Here is a 20076-nt window from a genome sequence, read left to right as displayed (position 1 = left end):
TTGATGGTTATAGACTTTCTGTAGGCCTAGACCTTAAATTATACATATTATTTTCATTGTGCACTAATGCCAACTTTTCAAAACTGTGGTTGTAAGGTTTGTGACAGTGTGAGTACTTTATGGGCACCATTTCTATTGGATAGACAGATGGCTCCACAGCATTATGTCAAGCTCCTTACTGATCACATCTGTGAATACAGGGTTTGTGAATAAATTTATGTTTACAATGAAAGAGGTAGGAGACAGAGAGAGAGAGATCGATCATGTCCACAGGTGTGTGGCAGAGTGGCAATACTCTGATACTATGGCTTCAAGTCAGGGCTCCAGGAATATTTTACTTTCTTGTTTATCACTGTATCTCTTCTTCCTCATTCACACATGCAATGCATTTTGCTCATTCATTGGAGATGGACTTCTGCCAGAAGGAATACTCTGGAAGGCTTCATATTGCTATCCTTTGCTGTTCACCCCCACTGTAGACAGAATCTCACCTGTCATCCCAAATCTACACATCCATCTACCATTCTGGTGAAATCCTAAGGGGAAGTGTCATTGAACAGGCAAGCCTATGTAGGAGGGATCACCATGCCATCACCATAGTAGTTGCAAGCACAGGGCTCTGAGTTCAGAGTTCAGTACTCGAGAGAAGTTTTGGCAGAGACAGAGGAGATAGAGGCATAGTACATTTGACAGAGCATCTGTGTAGCATGCACAAGCTATAGTTTTCTAACATAATATTGTTATAAATACAACATTCCTTCCCACATTGTCCTACTTGAGTTTTATATGTTTCAATTTTTTCCACAGCAAAGACAGCAACTTAACCACGGTTGTTGTTCATTCAAACGAAGACATCAGTACTGCGTGAGTTAATTTTTTTTTATTTGGGGGATCATGTATAGAGTGCTTACACTTATTTTCCCCAGATAGGTGAATTTCTTCTCACACATTGATACGCCTGTTTATGTTTTCATCCCATTTCCCATTCCCTACACCTTTCCAATCAACTTGCTTTATCCCCTCCCTCTCCTATTTCAAATAAACATATGTAATATTCCAGGTAACTTTTCAGATACAATAACAATATGAGATTAACAATTAAGGGGAAAAAGGAAAAGAGAAATAACATAGTACATTAAGAACAACTATCACACAAAGTAAAGCTCTTGTTTCTGTATTCTAGAATTTTTTTCATTTACTATAAGTTGATTCATTTTTCATCTAATTGATAAATCGTTTTGGAAAATGATGGCTTTTCAGAACACACAGGACTGCCTGTTCATATCACACGTAATCATGACATGTTTTCAAACTAAGTAGAAAATGATAGAGCAGATCAAAAGACAGTGGTTCTTGGTGTGCTGTGAAGACAAATCCTAGCACCCAAAACCCTTAGATTAGCATTTCTCATTATAGGCCCAAATTGTCACCATACCATGAGCAAAGGAGTAGCAAGGACAGGGCTCTGGGGTGAGATCTCAGTAGTGGCAGGAGTAGCAGGGACAAAAATGGTAGAGATGAAGCTCTGTTGGCAGCATTTTTGTGTTGCATTCACAAGACCTTAGTTTCCTAACTTAGTGTTCTGGAAAAAAATGCATGATTAATTCCCACATTTTCCCAGTTAATTATTGTGTGTTTTTAATATGTCCACAGTGAGGATAGTGGCTTAAGAGCTGTTATAGTTCATTCCAATGAAGACATCAGTAGTTGGTGAGTTGATTTTTTTTGTCATGTAAGTGATAACTCATTTTGCACAATGATATCTTCAGGGTACACAATCACTGCTTATCAATACTGAATGTAATCATGATGTGTTTTGAAACTCAATAGAAATGATAGAACCTGTCCAAAGACACTCGCTCATGGTGTGCTATGAAGGCAACGACTAGCATCCAAAATTCTTAGATTATCACGGTGCCTGTCAGCTACTCCGAATGTGGCAAGGGACCTGGGAATCCTTTGCTGAAACCAAAAAGTAGGCCTAGCACCAGTAGCTAAGAGGTGATCCTTCTTTCTTTTGAATGCTTAAACCCTGAAAGGCCCACATTCATACTGAAGGGGAGCGTTACTTCTAGACTGCTTTTTCTTATTCCTATCTGAAGAGCAGGAGCAGCAGCAGGGAATATTAGATGATAATTAGATGATATGTAAGTCTTGAGTTCTTCTGAAGTGAGTTGAACGTGAACAAGAAGTCATTATCTACTAGAGTAGGTAGATTTGTTGGGTTATGGTATACTTTTCTTTCTCCTTCTCTCTCACTTTTTTTTTTTTTGGTAATCCATTGGCTTGAACTGGGTGCTATCCCTAAGTTCTTCAGCTCAAGGCTATTAGTGCTCTACCGCTTGTGCCACAGTGCCACCTTGGGTTTTCTGGTGGTAAATTGGACATAAGAGTCATGGATTTTCATGGCTGGGTTGGCTTTGAACCATGGTGCTCAGATCTCAGCCCCTGAGAGATTTGTGGATCACTTTCTTTTCTAATACCATCTTCAATGGAGAAAGACTCAGTCATGACAATATGCTTCAAGTACATTGTTAACATTAGTAACATATTCCTGTAGAAAACATGACGTTTCCAACTTGTGAGTCTGTAATTGATTGGACCAAAGGAGCAGATCCGATGTGCAGAAAAGTAAAAGAAACAAAAATAGAGGCTACTGAGTCTGCACAGAACTGCATGTATAAGATCAAGATCATGCATGTATCCCTGATAGTTCAGAGCCCTGACATTGTGAAATTAGTGTCTACAGTGGCACTGTGTCTTGCTCTGCCACCATGCAAGACTTGTTCTTATCCAAGTCTGTTACACACTGAAAAGGCTAGACCTCGTGCCACACATAGTATTAGAGCAAGGTAGATATTTATAATGATGGCAATAAAAAGTTGGCACAAGGAGTGGAGAACCTGGAACTTAACTAGGAAGAAAGAGGAAATTTGGACTGAGAAAACAGAGGGCCATTAGGGAGAAAACACAAAAAGCTAAGAGCACTGCTTTCACTTAGTTGTAAGTCATGAACATAAAGATTTTGTTCTATCTAATTGTCTCAGATTAAATTTTTCCCTTCCCCTAATACTCACACTTATTTGCATGGAAAAGTGGTTGATAAGTTTCAAAGTGATGGATTGACATGGGAATAAAGGTTCAATAGAGGGACTACACAAAAGTTCCTTGCTCCAAGTCACTCTGATGATTTCCTCAGCATGTGAATGGAGGACACTGAAGTTTTCAGATCAGAAATGACTCTGTAGCTACTTTTTCTCATCTAACTGTAGTTACTTGGAAAAACTGGAGGTTTTGATTAGATGTGAGGAAGGTCATGGATAGTCGACGAGCCTGCCTTTCCCTTAGTGATTTGAGGCCCAATTTCTTTGGTGGCTTGGTGAGTAATGTGGTTGTTTTCTCTTTTGGAGATGACCTTGCACCTGTCCTCCTTAATGACACACTGAACTAGAAACACACTCACTCCCAGAATGCCAGTCATGCTAACTGTCATTTTTGTGTCATCAAGTGTATTTCTTCATGGTCTGAAACTGTAAGGTTGCATTTATTTCAAATCAACGTGAGAAGAGAACCAGTTATAGGGAAAACAGTGCATGAATGTAGGACCTGCATCAGAATTTGACCCAGAATTTGAACTCTTCCGTATTCATGTGATATGTGACCATAGGTGTTTTTGTTACTTTAGCACAACTGCACATGGTCCTTGTCCAGCACCTGATGATGGCAATGTGACAGAAAGGTAAGATATAAACCAAGACAAGTGTAGAGGTGGAAGTTTATGTTCATATTATATATATATATATGTACAGACACATGTACTCATAAGTATGCACATACACATGGCTGGAGCTGAGCACTTGGACACAAAGAAACACCAACACCATGAAAGGACTGGTGGCAGGCATGATGCAGCGCATGGCAGAAAGTAAAGATCCTGTGTTGGAACACCAGTGCTGCTAGGAAAATGAAAGAAGCATACATCAGGAAGGGTCAGCCTGTCACACATGCCTCTCACATGGCTGTGTGTGAGTGGAAGTTGGATGTGATCTCATTTAGAAGCCTGCTTGGGAAAGCACTTATCTCAAGCCGTATCATTTTTATTCTAATTAAATGGTGACCGAATTCACTTATCTTCTGATTTTAGCTACTAATATGTATGGTGTCATATGAAGTAGCAATATGACATGAGCAGTGAAAATCGATTGGTTCATATGTAATCAGTTTTTTGACTGAAAATTTATGCTAAAAAAGAATCCTTTGTGGAGCAAAGTCGAGGATCAAACATAAGCTCTTCTTTAACCAGTCCTAGGTCATCTTGTGAGCCTGTCTGCCTAATTCCACATTATGGTGAGATTTTTATGAATATGACGATACTTTTTCTTCCTATGGCATTTTGTCATCAGAGTCATGTAGTTTGGTTTCTCTTCAGATTGTATAAATCTTTCACTTTTTAATAAAGATACTTTTATAATACTATTTTCTGAGGTCCTCATTGCTAGCCTATAAAGTCCTATTGTAGTAAAAATAAGAAGTTCAACAATACCTCTTTCGGCATTTTGCTGCTATTGTTAATCCATGGTCTCAAGGTACTCTGAGCTCTCCTGGAATGATCTTTCTTCTCCTGCGTTCAGTGTGCATTGATTACAGGCATGCAGAACTATAACCAGGTTGAAATCTTCTGTCTTCACAGGCCTGATATGATCAATTAGAATCATTTTCTAGAACAGATGACATGGTAGATTGCTACGTGTAAAGTTTAGAAGATCAGCTTGCTAGTTAAACATTAATTATAACTGACTTGACCCAAACTGACATGGTTTCTTTTGCATTCCTTTTTATTCTTTAGCAAAACTGAAGTAGAAACCAAAAGAGTACCTACAAGTGGATTACCAATTAAAATGTAAGATAGAAAGTACAGTGTGTGTGTGTGTGTGTGTGTGTGTGTGTGTGTGTGTGTGTGTGAAGAAGCAAACACGAAGATCACTGTATTGGCATCCAAGTGTCCATAGATTTCTTTCAACACTGTTCTTAAAGTCTTCTCACAATTAAGACTTTTTTAAAGAATTATTCTTTATTTTTCAAAGAATTTTATTTTGAAAAGGTATACAGACTTGTTTATTTGCCTCATATTCAGAACAAAAAGAGCAAGGGCCCCACCCACTGATGCTGGCTGAGATGGAAGTGTAGCATTCCTGCCATTCTTACTGGCCCACAGCAATGGGAGAAAAGCCTGCTGTCAGGAGCAATAGCTCCTTAGTGTTCTGAGGCATGTAGTGGCATAGGCTTTCTCATGTTTTCTGGGGTTCCGTGTCTTCACACTTGGTTATTTTTAAATTAGCTGCACTGCTCCAGAAGCAATCAGAGGAACAATACTGGATCAAGTGTTGGGAGTCCTCATCCAATCCATCTGCTCATCTGATTCGGGTTCTACCAAAGTATTTTATTGCTGTTCTTTTACTCTCAGAAACACATATGAGTCTGGATCTAGTTTGGTAACTGCCCTCTAGAGGTCCACCTTCTGTAAGTTGGGCATGTGCTTTAAGGTGACATTTTTAAGATAAATGTCCTTGTGAGCCATGTGCCCTTTGGTGAAGGGAAATTCCTCTGGAGAAAGGCTGCAAGGTTCCCCTTCAGGATCCTGTCTTCTCCTTCTCTAGAATGTGAGGGAAAAACTTCTCTATCATTGTGAGTCAATACTGCAAGCAGCTGCTAAGGACATAACGGATTCTCTCCATCTCCATTTGATGTATACTAACCTTCAGATCTCCCTTTTCGGCTCTTTTGAGATTTTCTTCCATGTGATCCAGCTGTTCTGTGACGCATTCTACAATTTCACACTTGCTTTCCAGAAGTTCAGGAGCAAAGTTTGCATCCTCCAGGCCTGCTCCAGCCTTTCCATGAGCTCTGCAAGAGTTAGGACCACCTCCTCACTGAGTCTTGCCCTATGAAATCCAGTTCCTCTGTCATCTTCTCTGAAACCAGGAACCTCACCTCCTGCCATCCAACTCCCTCACTCCTGCACCAAGATTTTGTTTTTAACTTTAGACTCTAGATATATTTATGGCTATTTTCCCCACATATTTATATATCTTTGTTTACTCTAGACGATGACAAGGCAGCTTCCCCCAGTAAAACCCTGTCCTAGGTAAATTTGCTTTACTTAGGTAGCAAGATGATAACATTAAACATGGAAGCTTTAATTTGTGGCACTGAATGATGGCCTAAACAGGGCACCCTTCAGAAGGTACAATTAATGACCCACCTAGCTTTTCAGCAATACAAGCATGTTGAGGTCTTCCAGCCCATTTGCTTGACATTCATGCTTTATGCCTTGAAGCTTCTTTGTAATGGCATGGAGTTCACACAGATCATTTGACTTTTTTGCTCCCACAAAAATATCAACTCTTTTAGAATTTGTGGTTTCAAAGCTTGCATCATACAAAGCATAGTGACAACCTGTTTCAGGAAGCACTCCCCCAAAATGCTTGAAAGGATCAGTTATGGTAACACCAACATCTCCATCCAAAATTACTTTGCCTTCTTCAACAATGATGTAAGTTTTGTCTGCAATGAGACAAAAAAAAGGACAACCTTCTTCCTTTTCTTGCTTTCTTCTGGTGTGGAGAATTTTTAAACTTCCATGTCATAGAAAATGTGACACACTTCAGCAACTTGCACTCTAGAGGCCATCTTGGCTGGGGTGGTCCCAGGGACTGGAAGGGCTGGGAAGGGAGACGGCCAGTGTCTAGACTTCAGAGCATTTTCCTCACTGAAGCGGGACAGACTATTCCTCTGTCTTTGGTTTGAGATAGGATATGTGTAGCAAGTCATTTAAGTGTCTAGCATGGGCAAGTTCTTGGGTCCAATCCCCATTACAATGCAAGAGAAAGACAATTGGACAAAGGGAAGACATAAAAGATGAAGACACAGAAGAAAAAGAGTAGGGGGAGAAAGTGGCAGGAAGAGGAGAAGAAGGGGGAGGAGGGAAGGGGGAGTGATTTTCTTATTGAGGGAATCATCATTCCTACATTTGTCACTTAGATACTTCATGTGGACTCTCTCAGGGAGATTAAAGTTCTCTTAAGTTTTACAAAGCAGTAGTGATTTAATTATTTTATTTGGAGGTAATAGGATGTAGGAGGCTCCACTGTTTTCTGAAGACTCTTTAGCAGAAAACAATGAAACTAAAATCCTAGAAGTATTCATTATCCTGCCAAAGTGCTTCTGCTATGGTGCTTCTACCAAGTGAAGTGAGGGCCACAATTCTAATCCCAAGGATCAAGCTCCTGCCTCAGGACTATGGTTTCTGAATCCTATCTGAGACAGAAGCTTCAAGATGATGCTGAAGAATGGATGAGATGAAGGAATCAGCAAACTGGGTGGATTGAGGGCATTTACACCTCCAAACTGCAGCTGATTGAAAAGACAAATCAATGTTGTCACTGACATTTGATTTGATTGTGAATGCCACTGCTCAAGTCTTGAGTCATCTCACTTTACAGTTAATATATTTCATTAAAAAATTATCAAGTATCACTGGGTGCCATTGGCTGACCCCTGCAATCCTAGCTATTCAGGAGGCTGAGATTTGAGGACTGCAGTTCAAAGTCACCAAAGCACAAAACTCCAGGAGACTCTAATTAATCATCAGAAAACTGGAAGTGCAGCTATGGCTCCAGGAGCATAGCACAAGCTTTGAGCTGAAGACTTCCGGGAGAGCAGCCAAGCCCTGAGTATAAGACTCTGGACCAACGCCCACCGCATTCTCCCCCAAAATCAAGTATCAAGCCAGGTGAAGGACAAAGAAAGAAAGAAAAAAGACAGACAGAGAGAGAGACAGATAGAGACAGACAGAGAGACAGAGAGTTGGGGAAAGGGAGGGAAGAAGAAAGGATGGAAGGAAGGGAGTGAAACTAAGAAAGAAAGGAAATAAAAGAAAAAAATAAACAACTGGTCTGAGTGGGTGGTCTACTATTAGATTGCCTATCTAGCACACAGGAAACCCTAGGTTTGATTCCCAGGTACTACATGCACATTGAAAAACTCAGAATTGCTGCTATAGTGGTAGGTTGTGGTAGAGGGATAGATTGCAACAGCTCAAGGACAGTGCCCACACCCTGAGTTCAAGACCCAGGACTAGAAGGACAAAACCAACTAAACAAAGCAAAACAGCCGAAAAACTCAATGTTCAGTGTTTCATCTCTGTGAAGACATATCAAGACTTTATAGGGCTGTGAGAGAAGCTCCATCAGGAATGATGAAGGAACTTGTGAAGGCCTGGGGCACCCACCTAACATAGAGACAACACTACCTGAGAGGGAAGAGCACTTGTAGGATTCTTAGCTTCACTGAACTTTCTGAAGTCAGCTCTGCTTCCTGCCTACCACTACCTCATGCTGTTCCAAATGCGATTGTCTTTATTTAGCCACCCCAAGAAGAGTCTTATATCTAAACAAATGATAAATTGCAGGAGACAGGAGACTCACCTAAGAATTCTCCATGTGTGTGTTTTTATACATATACATATATATATATAGGCACTGCTTTGCTGAAATTATGGAATCATGTATACTATGTACCTCATGAATACTATACACCTGGTACTTTTTACCTCAGTCAAGGTAGACGACACAGATTCTGGGCAATGGTGTCTCATGCCTGTAATGGTCAGTACTGTTGAGATCTCATGAAGACCATGGTTCAAAGACAGCATAGGCAAGAAATGTATGAGATTGTTATTTCCATTTAACTTGCAAAAAGCTGAAAGTATGGCTCAAGTGGTAGAGTACCAGAATTGATTGAGAAAGCTAAGGAAGAGCAACCAATCCCTAAGATGAAGCCCTAGTAGTTCCAACACAAAAATATCCCCAAAAGAAATTCACTTCCTTAGCAAAGACAAGTACAGGTTGAAGTGAAAGGATGGAAAAAGGTATTCCCAGAATGGAGCTGAAAAGGAAGAAAATGAAAATGTATTTCTATGTAACAAAGAAAACTTGAAAATAATACAAGATGAAAGTGACTTCATGTGGCTAAAGATACTGCAATGATTAGCAACAAAAAGGCAGCTAAGCCTCAATGCACCCAATTTCACACAACAGACACCGCTGCACATAAATGAGGAGATGGATCCCAACCATGTTAGATCCTCTCCATAGAATCCACAACTGATTCAACCGATGACATATAGCCAATGGAAGCACATATCTGCCTAATATTCCACTCAACAGTCTCAGAATAAGTATCATCCCAGCACTCCCCAAGCTTTCTCCAAAGGAAATAACATTTACAGCACAAAGGCAGAATTGTTCTTTTCCTTCTCTATTACAATGTAATTATACAAACGGTTTTCTTTGTAGAGTATAAAGGAAATCTAAGATACACATAAGAAATGATTGGGGGAGCTCTGTTTAGTCTTTTGAAGAAATGCCATACTGCTTTCCATAGTGGTTGAAGGAATTTGAACTCCCACCAACAGTGGAGTAATGATCCCTCCTGTCCACATCCTCTCCAGCATCTGTTGTTATTAGATTTCTCAATCACGGCCATTCTAACTGGAGTGAGGTGGAACCTTAGAGTTGTTTTGATTTGCATTTCTTTTATGGCCAGAGATGTCGAGCATTTCTTCATGTGTCCATAGGCCATCCATATGTCTTCTTCAGAGAAGACTCTTAAGTCTTTGGTTCATCTGTTTACTAGATGGTTGTTTCTTTGGAGATTAGTTTTGAAGTGATTCATTTTTTTTGAGCTGTTGACACATTTTAGATATGAGGCCTTTGTCTGTTGTATGGTTAGTGAAGATCTTCTCCCACTCTGTAGGTTGTCTAGTTAATTTTCTAGCTATGTCCTTTGCCATACAGAAGCTCTGCAGTTTAACGCAATCCTACTTATCTAGACATAGAGCTCCCCTATGATCCAGCAATTCCACTACTTGGCATCTACCCAATCGTCCAGAAACAAGGACATACTAAAGCCACTAGCACAACGATGTTCATTGCAGCACTAGTTACCATAGCAAAGAATGGAACCAACCCAGATGCCCCTCAGTTGATGAGTGGATCAACATGATGTGGTATTTATACACAATGGAATTCTATGCTGCTGTCAGGAAGAACAACATCGCCCCATTTGGAAGGAAATGGAAACACTTAGAAAAAAATCATATTAAGTGAAGTAAGTCATACTCAAAGGAACATAGGCTCTATGGTGTCCCTCATTTGTCATAATCAGTAGAAACCTTGAGCTCCCTTAGCAGAGATATACAATAGAACAAAACCTAGATACATAAGTCCATGTCGTATGACACTAAATGAAAGGACCTCCAGGATATAGAAACAAAAGCCATATAATGAGTGATTGTTGTCCTTAATGTACTGTTATCTCTCATCTCTTTTGCTGTCCCTTGGTTATCTCATATTGTTACAGTATTTCACCTTGTTATCTGATATATTGTATATACGTATATTTGGTTATTTGAAAAGAGATAGGGAAGGGGGGAAAACAAGATAATGTTCCAGGGGGAGGGGAGGGAAATGGGGACTAAGACATGAGAAAGGGTATCAATGTATGTGAAGTGATGCACCTTCAATCTGGTGAATATAATGTAACCCTTCTATTAATTACAAAAAATATATGGGAAAAAAAGAAATAATTGTATTACTGCATGCTATCATCCCATGATGCAATTCCAGTAGAAATAGACAGCTAGATAAACTACAGAATATATTGAAATACATAGAAGTAGAACAAAACATTTTTGAACGGTTGGTTGATGGTTATTGGAGAAATATGGGGGGATATGTAATCAAGTCTAGAAGATACCTGACAATGTGCTTTGTTTTCATCCTGTAGCGATATCTTGTCTGATACCACAACAAAACGTGATGAACTTAACAACAATGAAGGGTATGTTCTGAACATATATGCACCACTCACCTAGGTATACTTATAGATATTAACATGAATGTAGGTACAGACACACATGTAAGTATAGTCAAAGAAAGGAAAGTGATTTAGATTAGAGAACTTTCTTGGAAGTATTGATGACAATACAGGATTTTTGATGTTTTTCTAAGATGCATTGGATGTAATATCTGCAGCTACCTTTCTAAAACCTTAGCTGTCTTAAGAATAAATATCAAGAATTCTTCTTATTCCTAATCTATTGTGGTGGCCAAAGCCAATTCAGTGTTTTGATGGAAGCCCCAGCAGGGTAAGAAACTACTCTGCAGGTGCTCCATTATCTCCAGCTAGAGGATACAACACCAGCATTGACCCTCCTCCTCCTACACCACCACCTCCTCCTCCTCCTCTTCCTCCTTCTTCTTCCTCTTTCTCTCTCTCTTTCCCTCCCTCCCTCCCTCCCCCCTCTCTTTCTCCCCCCTCCCTCCCTCCCTCCCCACCTCTCTGTCTCCCTCTCTCTCTCTCTTTCTCTCTCTCTGTCTCTGTCTCTCTGTCTCTGTCTCTCTCTGTCTCTCTCTGTCTCTCTGTCTCTCTCTCTCTCTCTCTCTCTCTCTCTCTCTCTCTCTCTCTCAGAACGAGAAAAGACTAGTCCTTAGGGAAGTTTTAATTTGAAATATGTTTTCCTATAATGGCTCACCTCCAAGGTGTATTTCAAGCCTTAAACAAAATTCTGCCCAACTACATGTCAGATGTCTATATCAAGAGATGATGATGAAGACATGAGAATCTTTTTTGGCCTGTGTTTATCCCGATGTATCTCATTTCATTGCTCTGGGAATTGGGTTGGCCAATATATAATGACTTGACTAGGCTTCCAGTTGTTCATGAAGAACTGACAGCTGAGGACAGGCCCCTCATATTGTCTGTGCTTTATTTAGTGGATGAAAAGTCTTTTACCATCAAGTCAGGGTTAGAATTTTATGTGAAAGGTAAATATTACACTAAAGATTCAAAACTTGGTGTATGGTATATGTATGTTTGTTTCTTCATATATTCTGGATGTGAAGGTGAAAAACTCATGAAACATAAATGTAAATATTTTAGTTGTTTATTAAAAGCATTTCATTATAAAACTGGTGTAGAATATCCCTTTAAATTGATATTATACAGGACTTTGGTTTTGGTTAATCTTGTACAATGCATGTACTTTTGTTTGGATTTGCACCAAAGTTTTGGTTCCTAAGACCAACAGATTACTATTTTCCTAAAAAGGTAAAAAAGCCATATCAAGAGAGACAAAATGTGACTGATTTTATTTTTATTCACATTTTACAGCAACCACATGAAGAAAATTGCAAATAAAATTCTACTGTCTCTATCATTCAGGTGGGTAAGACTGTAGAAATACAAGCAATGAAGTATGTATATAAAATATAACATCAATATTTGAAGTGAAAAGAATCTAAGAAAGTCCAAACTGAGCAACAAGAGTTTCTACTGCTAAGATGTTGAAAAATAACCCGTGTGTGCCTTCATACTATAATCGAATTGATCTTGGAAAATTGTCTTAAGCTGGTCTTATAACTCAAAAAAATGGCATTTAAGCAAGTCTATGTAATGACATATGGCTATGTGTTTTTCTACTCATGAAAGTAAGTAAATATAAGTTGGGTGCTGGTGGCTCACATCTCTAATCCTTGCTGAAAGCTGAGGATTACCACTGGAAGCCAGCTTGGACAGGAAAGTTCTTGAGATTCTTACCTCAAATAAATGACCCAGAAAAAGCCAGAAGTGGCATTTTGGCTCAAGTGAGTTTGCTAGTCTTGAGCAAAAGCAGCTCAGGGACAGCACCTAGAGTACAAGCCTCAGGAATGGAAAAGGAAGAAGGAAAGACAGAAATACTGGAAGAATGAGAGGAGGGGTGTGAGGGAGAGGGAGAGGGAGATTGCGAGGGGGAGGGTGTGGGAGAGGGAGAGGGAGTGCAAGGAAGGAAGGAGGGAAGCAAGGAAGGAAGGAAAGTAGGAAAGAAGGAAAGAGGGAAAAGTATGGAGGGAGTGAGGAAAGAAGGAAAGTAAAAATAAAGGAAAGAATAACAACGAAGTGTTAAACTTTTGGAAGTATAGCTTGTATTCTAATAACTCCCTTATTTATGTGATTCCTCCATTCTGGAAACACGTTCCTTAGGCTTCCACTCTACATATGAGAATAATTTTATACTGTGCCTTACAGTACATAAAAATTAATAGTATTTTCATTTGAGTTTCTGTTTTAAAGACTTTCAAATCTTCTCAATTCATCGTCATAACGACATAAACGATACAATCAACCAATGGGTAGTTCGTTTAAAATATGTGACAGAAAGGCTTCAAAGCACTTAGAGTTCAATTCCATAAATATGTATGGAATTGAATTCTTTTTCATGTGTCCATAGCTGTGCAAGGAGTACCCCCAAATAAATAATCATATCCATGTTAAAATCCTTAATAAAAATCTTAGGATCCAAGTGGGCATTAGTCGTTTTAGGGCCTCATGCTTCCTGGACAGGCATTTTACTGACTGAACTAGACTTCTAGCCCTTCCTACTTTCTTATTTCTGAGATAAGGTTTGGCTTTTTGCTCTGACTGACCTGGACTTCAGTAGGAAGACTGAAGTTGCCTTACTGACCTGGCTGGGACAAGAGGCTCACATCATCACACCTAGTTTGTCTTGTTGAAGTGGGTTTGTGGAATTTCTTTGCTGGGGCTGTCCTTGACCTGGTATCCTCCTCAGTCTCATGAGTAGCTAATGTCATAGCTGTGAACCACCGCACACAGTCAGGTAGTCCTTCAAGCGCTTAGATCAGTTATGCCTTCACTGAGCTTTAACTATTACAGTCTGACAAAGATTCAGATTGATGACTTTTTATGTGCTAAAAGAAACTGATACATTCATCTTCAGAATTTATCAATATTTAAAGAGTTTATACTGACAGACTAGTCATTTCATTTCCATTTTTGTTCTAGCTTGCAGTTATTGTGTGGTTTCTACATACCCTCCAGTATACTGTTTAGGAGGGAATGTTGTTCACTATTCAGTGCTTCTATTGGATAAAAAACTGAACAACGTTTTTAGGTAGGAATGCACTAATTCTTCATACCACTGGCCACTATAATCTTAAATAATATCTTTTTAGCATCTGACATATAGTTTTAGGAATTGTTGAAATGTGGTGCCAAACTCTCATTGTCTTTATTTATTTTAGGATTTTGGCAATACTACTGATTTTTGTCGATCTTGGTCTAATGGTAACAGATATTATAGTTACGACCAGCAAACTACATATTCCATTAGAGTACAGAACAATTTCCCTTATGATTGCTATATTTTTCCTTTTGGATGTTGTTCTACAAGTATTTGTGACAGGGTAAGTTTTATGCTCTCTGAAGCCTAAATCTGAAGAACCCTACTGAGACTGGTTCCTCCACCAAGTAGCTCAGGCTCACTATTTCCCTTAACTGTGTGCTTGAAACTCCCATTTATCTCCTTGATTTACATAAAATAACATTTATTTGCCAGTCCTGGTGCTTGAACTCAGGGCCTGAGCGCTGTCCTTGCACATTTCTCAAGGCTAAAGAACTACCACTTGAGCCACAGCACCACTCCCAGTGTTTTTCTATATATGTGGTGCCAAGGAATTGCACCAGGGTCTTGGTGCATGATAGCAAACATTCTACTAGGACAAACTCCCAGCCAAATTTTTTTCAGGATACTAAATTAATTAGAAGATCAATCCAAACAAATGTGTGCCTCTTGAAAAGCATTCTTGAAGCCAAGGCCCAAACCCAGATTTTCATTGAGTAGCTTTAATTAGTTTTATATTGCTTGAGACACTCTCATGGAGTAGTTGAGAAAAGTCTTTGAACAGATAAAGCTTAAAGGGATTTACCAAAAGGGACCAGGTAATTAATATGTCAATGTGTATGTTAAGAAGGAGAAGTTTGAGTGCCAGGAGTCTGTCTTAATGGTGGAATGCCTGCCAAGCGTGCAGAAAGACCCAAGTTCAATTCCTCGGTTCCACATATAGAAAAAGCCAGATGTGGTGCTGTGGCACATGTAGTAAAGCTCTAACCTTGAGAAAGTCCAAGGACAGTGTTCAGGCCCTGAGTTGAAGCACCAGGACTTGAGAAAAAAAAGAAGAAGAATCTGGGCCCAGTGTCTCATGCCTGTAATCGTAGCTACTCAGGAAACTGAGATCTTTGAATCACAGTTCCAAGCCAGCCCAGGTGCTAAAGTCTGTGAGATTCCTGTCTCCAGTTAACTACTAGAAAACCAGAAGTGTTTCTCTGGCTCAAGTGTTGCATGGTATCTTTGAGCTAAATAGCTCAGGGACAGTACCCAGTCCCAGAGTTCAAGCCCCATGACTTAAAAAATAGAAGGAGAAGTATATACTTGAGGTCTATAGATCAATACTTTGATTCTGACTGGAATTTCAAGTAATGTTTGATAGTATGTGAAATACTAGATACTGCACTCTAAATAGTCCTGAGTTCATTGAAAGGAAAAGTTTCAATGAAAGCATCTGCAGGTGATGTGGAGATTGCTTATGTCATTAGTGAGATGTAGCAAGAAAGAAATAGATTGCTTCAGTCTCCTGCTTGCTGGTTTTCTGAAAAGTAGGGTGGGTGAGGCAAGCCTTGGGGATGGGCTGCTGGGCGAGTCAGGCACTGGGTTTCCTAGCCTCCCTTTCTCCAAGTCATTTCAGAAGGCAGTGTATGTTCTTTCCTGAGGACTTGTTCTCCTTCTTCTTTTGAGCTAAGCAGAGTTATTCACTGCCAGGTTAGTCTGATCCTGACAGACTGCCTCAGAGTGTGAAGATGCTTTTCCTGGAGGACTAGTGCTCACCTCTGCAGGAGTCAGTGGTGGAAAGGAGTCTGGTAGATGGATGTCTGTCTTTGTCCTTTTAAGGACACAGCAGCCCCTTGGGATTCCATTGTGGGTGCAAGGACAGATTATGAGGTCAGAAGCGCAGTTCCTACCCATCTCATATGATACTCACATATTGATCTGGGGATAGTATGATGTACTGAAATTGTTGCTCAACAGAACTGTACACTTGCTCTTGTCTTCTTCCAACTCCATTAGAGAAGGCAGTGCATGCCTCTTGTCCAATGGCTGGGGTAGATGGCTTATTCATTAAGCTTTGATTGTCATCAGGTAGGCAAGTATGTAATAATACAAATTTACTACTTGAATACCTTCCACCAGTATTATGTTTTCTCTTTCCCAAATCCAGTCCATCCATTTCATAGAATCTCTTACAATAACAATTTTAATGAAGTTGCGTCAAGTACTTTTTGTTCTAAAGATTTTCCTCTATCCTCTTAAAGAAGATAACCATTTTTTTAACTTTCTCTTACAGGAAAAAGCATTATTTTTCAGATTTCCTCAATATTACAGATGCTGCCATCACTATCATTATTTTATTTATGGACATCACATACATATTCTTTAATGCTACATTTTTTAAGAAATCCAAAGGTAGGAAACCCATGACTTAACTGTCACACTTTTCTTTCATTTGTTCCTTAATTTGTACTTATTCTTGTCTTAAATTGTGTACATTGAACTGATTTATGTTTAAGTTCTGAACCTGATACATTTTTTGAAAATAAAATATTAGGGATGATGACATGGATTGAGTGGTAGAGGCCTACTTAGCAAGTGTGAGAACCTGATTTCAAGGGACTGTAACACAGAAATGGAAGAACAAATGAAGGGAAAATGATACATTTTCATACCCTTGAGATCTAAAAAAAGACAGCATTTAAGGCCAGTTAAAGGTGTCTTCACTAAAGTACTTCCATTGGATATAGGAACTGGAACATCATTTTGAAATCCCCCCTTGATGATGTACTAATCTGCTTTTCCTAATACTGCAAGTGTATTGACTTGAACATGTATGAAGTTTCAGTGGCTCTAGTTATACTTCTCTAAAAAATAGCCGATGGAAAGCAGGAAATCCCGTATATGGCAACCCAGATAATGGATTTTTGCAATGGCAGTTTGGTAAAATGAAGAATGTTAAGGCAAAGTTAAAGCAGTAAGGGATTACTAAGTAATATGTGTATGGTTGTGGCTGTCTGTCTGTATCTGTGTCTGTGTCTGCCTCTGTCTCTATCTCCCTTTCCCTAAATGAGATAGAAAAATACCAATGTACATTGGAAGGCTAATGTTAGGAGGCTTTTAGCTATATTCATTAGAAATCAAAGAAATAGATTCTTTCTTACCAAAGTTTCTGAGAGGTCCAGTGTGATCCCCAAGTAAATATTGCTTTTGCTAGGGTTTGGATCAGGAAAATAACCTCAATCCATATGCTCCTTCAATGGGCAACCTCAACACCACTTGAGACCTTGCTAGCAAGACAACACTTGAGGTAGCAGCTACAGTAGCTGAATCAAGATGGATCAGAGTCAGAGTCATGGTCATGGCCAGAGGTAGCAAGAAGGATGATAAGGACAAGAAAAGGAAATATGAAGCCCCTGTACCAACTAGAGTGGAGAAATAGAAGAAGAAAATGAAGTGACCAGATGCTGCCAGCAAACTGCCACTGGTGACACCTTACACTCAGTGTCGCTTGAAATAACTGAAGTTAGAGATAATTAAAGATTATCTTCTCATGGAAGAAGAATTTCTTAGAAATCAGGAACAAATGAAGCTATTAGAAGCAAAGCAAGAGGAGGAAAGATGGAAGGTGGATGACCTGGGGGGGACCCTGATGTCGGTAGGCACCTTGGAAGAGGATCACTGATGACATTTGTGCCATGGTGTCCACATCTGTGGGCTCTGAGCACTGTGTCATCATCCTTTCCATCCTGGACAAGAACCTGCTGGAACCAGGCTGCTCAGTCCTGCTCAACCACAAAGTGCATGCGGTGATAGAGATGCTAATGGATGACACGGTCCCCCTGGTCACAGTGATGAAGGTGGAGAGGCTCCCCAGGAGACATATGCAGATATGGGTGGCTTAGACAACCAAATCCAGTATATTAAGGAATCTGAGAAATTGCCTCTCACTCATCCTGAATATTATGAAGAGATTGGTATAAAACACCCATCATTCTCTATAGGCCACCTGGCACAGGTAAAACTGTTGGCTAAAGCAGTAGGAAATGAAACACTGGCCACTTTCTCGAGAGTGGTGTGCTCACAACTTATTCAAAAGCACCTAGGCAACGGGCCCCTACTTGTATGGGAATTGTTTCGAGTTGCAGAAGAACATGAACCATCCATTGTGTTTATTGATTAAATTGATGTCATTGGCACAGGATGTAAGATTTGGACTCTGGAGGTGAGGAGAGAAGTTCAGAGAACCATGTTGGTGCTGTTAAGCCACTTGAATCGTTTTGATTCAAGGGGGGATGTGAAAGTGATCATGGCCCCAAATCAGTTAGAAACTTTGGATCCAGCACTGATCAGACCAGGCTTCATTGACAGAAAGTTTGAGTTCCCCCTGCCAGATGAGAAAAAAAATAAGCTCACCTTCCACACTCATAAAAGCATGACTGTCCTGGCAGACAACGTGACTCTAGATGACTTGATCAGGGCAAAGATGATCTCTCTGGGGCCAACAATAAGGCAATCTGTACGGAAGCTGGGCTGATGGCCTTGAGGGAACGCAGAATGAAAGTAACAAATGTAGACTTCAAAAAATCTAAAGAAAACCTTGTTTATTCAAAACAAGAAGGCACACCTAGGAACCACAATTGCCTCAGGAAAGTGATGAGAGTTTTCCTGGCTCTCTACTGGGAAGCCATTAGTGCCTGCCCAGTGGAAACCATGAGTCAGATGATTTTACTAAAAATTCCCCTTTGTCTTAGGAAATGTGGCTTGTAGGTCTCACATCTGGCAATCTCTGTTGTCTATGCTGTGCAGCACTCTGCTTCCCAATAAAGTGCGTTTTTCAGAAAGAAAGATAGAAAGAAAGAAAGGAAGAAAGAAAGGAGGAAGGAAAGAAGGAAGGAAGGAAGGAAGGAAGGAAGGACGGACAGAAAGGAAGGAAGGAAGAAAAGAAGAAAGAAAGAAAGAAAGAGAGAGAGAGAGAGAAAGAGAGAGAGAGAAAGAAAGAAAGAAAGAAAGAAGGAAAGAGAGAAAGAAAAGATGAAAGAAAGAAAGAAAGAACACATCAGCCTCCACCCTAGACCACTGAATTGGAAACTCTGGGATCTGTGAACCATGGTTGAAGCAGTTCTGCCAAATGAATCTTGTTGGACATGACCACACCTTTGTGTTTCTGAATGGAGGAGAAACACCAGCCAGTATGGTTGGGAAGTATTGCAACCTGTTCCCTGCCTGATATGCATGTACTAGCTGTAGGGAGCCTCTGTTACTAAAAGGAATAACACCAATGTACAAACAATCAAAGTCCATTTGGGGGGAAGATGAAAACTAAAATAGTCTGTAAATCTGAATGAACTCGTTACTGTTTGTCCAGACAGTAATTTCTCAATCTTAGCATTACTGATATTTTGAGAAGATAGTTATTACTTGGGTAGGGAAGAGAGGACAAAAACATCCTATCATTCTTCCTAGATTCATATTTATTGTAGGGTGTTTAGCAGCAGTCCTAGATGTGATTAGCACCTGCATCCATTTGGTTGTGACCACCAAGTATGTCCATATGTTACCCAGTGTCCTCTGGGATGAGGGGTATAGCTGACTGTTAGAGCACTAGAGCAGAACGTGGAGGCCATGGGGGTGGTGCAGAGCAATGTAACATATGTACACAGATTTAAACGTATGTATTGATGAACTCTTCTCTTTCTGAACTAAAAGTATGTATCTATAAATTTTTAGAATGATTGTATTCTTTCGGCTTCTGAGGCTGATAACACTTATGAGGATTTTTCACCTTGCAACTCAGAAAAGACATCTAGAAAAATTAATCAGAAGACTGGTAAGTGGGTAGGACATGTTTGCTTCCCATCCTGGTAAAAGTTTTAGGTAGCAATATCAAATTCTTTGTGGTTGACTTCTGTTTTACAGCTTCATCATTTTTGTTCCTCCCAGGTGTCTGGCAATAAGAGACGATATGCCAAGGATGGATTTGACCTAGATTTAACTTACATCACTGGTTTGTGAAACTTAACTGTTGATTGACTTCTCTTAATTATAGTACTGTTTTTTGAAACTTGTCATGT

The 20076-nt window shown here is 39.8% G+C and overlaps 1 protein-coding gene, 1 long non-coding RNA gene and 2 pseudogenes across 2 annotated transcripts in view; 2 read left to right on the top strand and 2 right to left on the bottom strand.

Moving 5' to 3' along the window:
- Positions 1-802: 802 nt before the first annotated feature.
- The window catches only part of LOC150062673 (uncharacterized), a 77326-nt gene continuing 58052 nt past the window's right edge, over positions 803-20076 (top strand). The window contains exons 1-2 of the long non-coding RNA XR_016535371.1: positions 803-864; positions 1654-1710. This is a non-coding gene — a long non-coding RNA (uncharacterized LOC150062673). The remainder of the gene's footprint in view (positions 865-1653; positions 1711-20076) is intronic.
- The window catches only part of LOC150062676 (phosphatidylinositol 3,4,5-trisphosphate 3-phosphatase TPTE2-like), a 49375-nt gene continuing 31864 nt past the window's right edge, over positions 2566-20076 (top strand). Inside the window, exons 1-8 of the mRNA XM_090332535.1 lie at positions 2566-2852; positions 3686-3739; positions 4847-4900; positions 10849-10902; positions 14142-14303; positions 16299-16408; positions 19723-19832; positions 19946-20009. Coding sequence (XP_090188661.1) covers positions 2566-2852; positions 3686-3739; positions 4847-4900; positions 10849-10902; positions 14142-14303; positions 16299-16408; positions 19723-19832; positions 19946-20009 — 895 coding nt within the window. The remainder of the gene's footprint in view (positions 2853-3685; positions 3740-4846; positions 4901-10848; positions 10903-14141; positions 14304-16298; positions 16409-19722; positions 19833-19945; positions 20010-20076) is intronic.
- Positions 5378-5967, bottom strand: LOC150062678 (DNA replication complex GINS protein SLD5 pseudogene; annotated as a pseudogene).
- On the bottom strand, positions 6222-6690 carry LOC150062677 (destrin pseudogene; annotated as a pseudogene).

Source organism: Megascapheus bottae, chromosome 5, assembly GCF_031878675.1.
Source record: "Megascapheus bottae isolate mThoBot1 chromosome 5, mThoBot2.hap1, whole genome shotgun sequence".
Lineage (NCBI taxonomy): Eukaryota > Metazoa > Chordata > Mammalia > Rodentia > Geomyidae > Megascapheus > Megascapheus bottae.
Note: the sequence above shows the minus strand (reverse complement) of the source record. Positions and strands in the feature narration are given on the sequence as shown.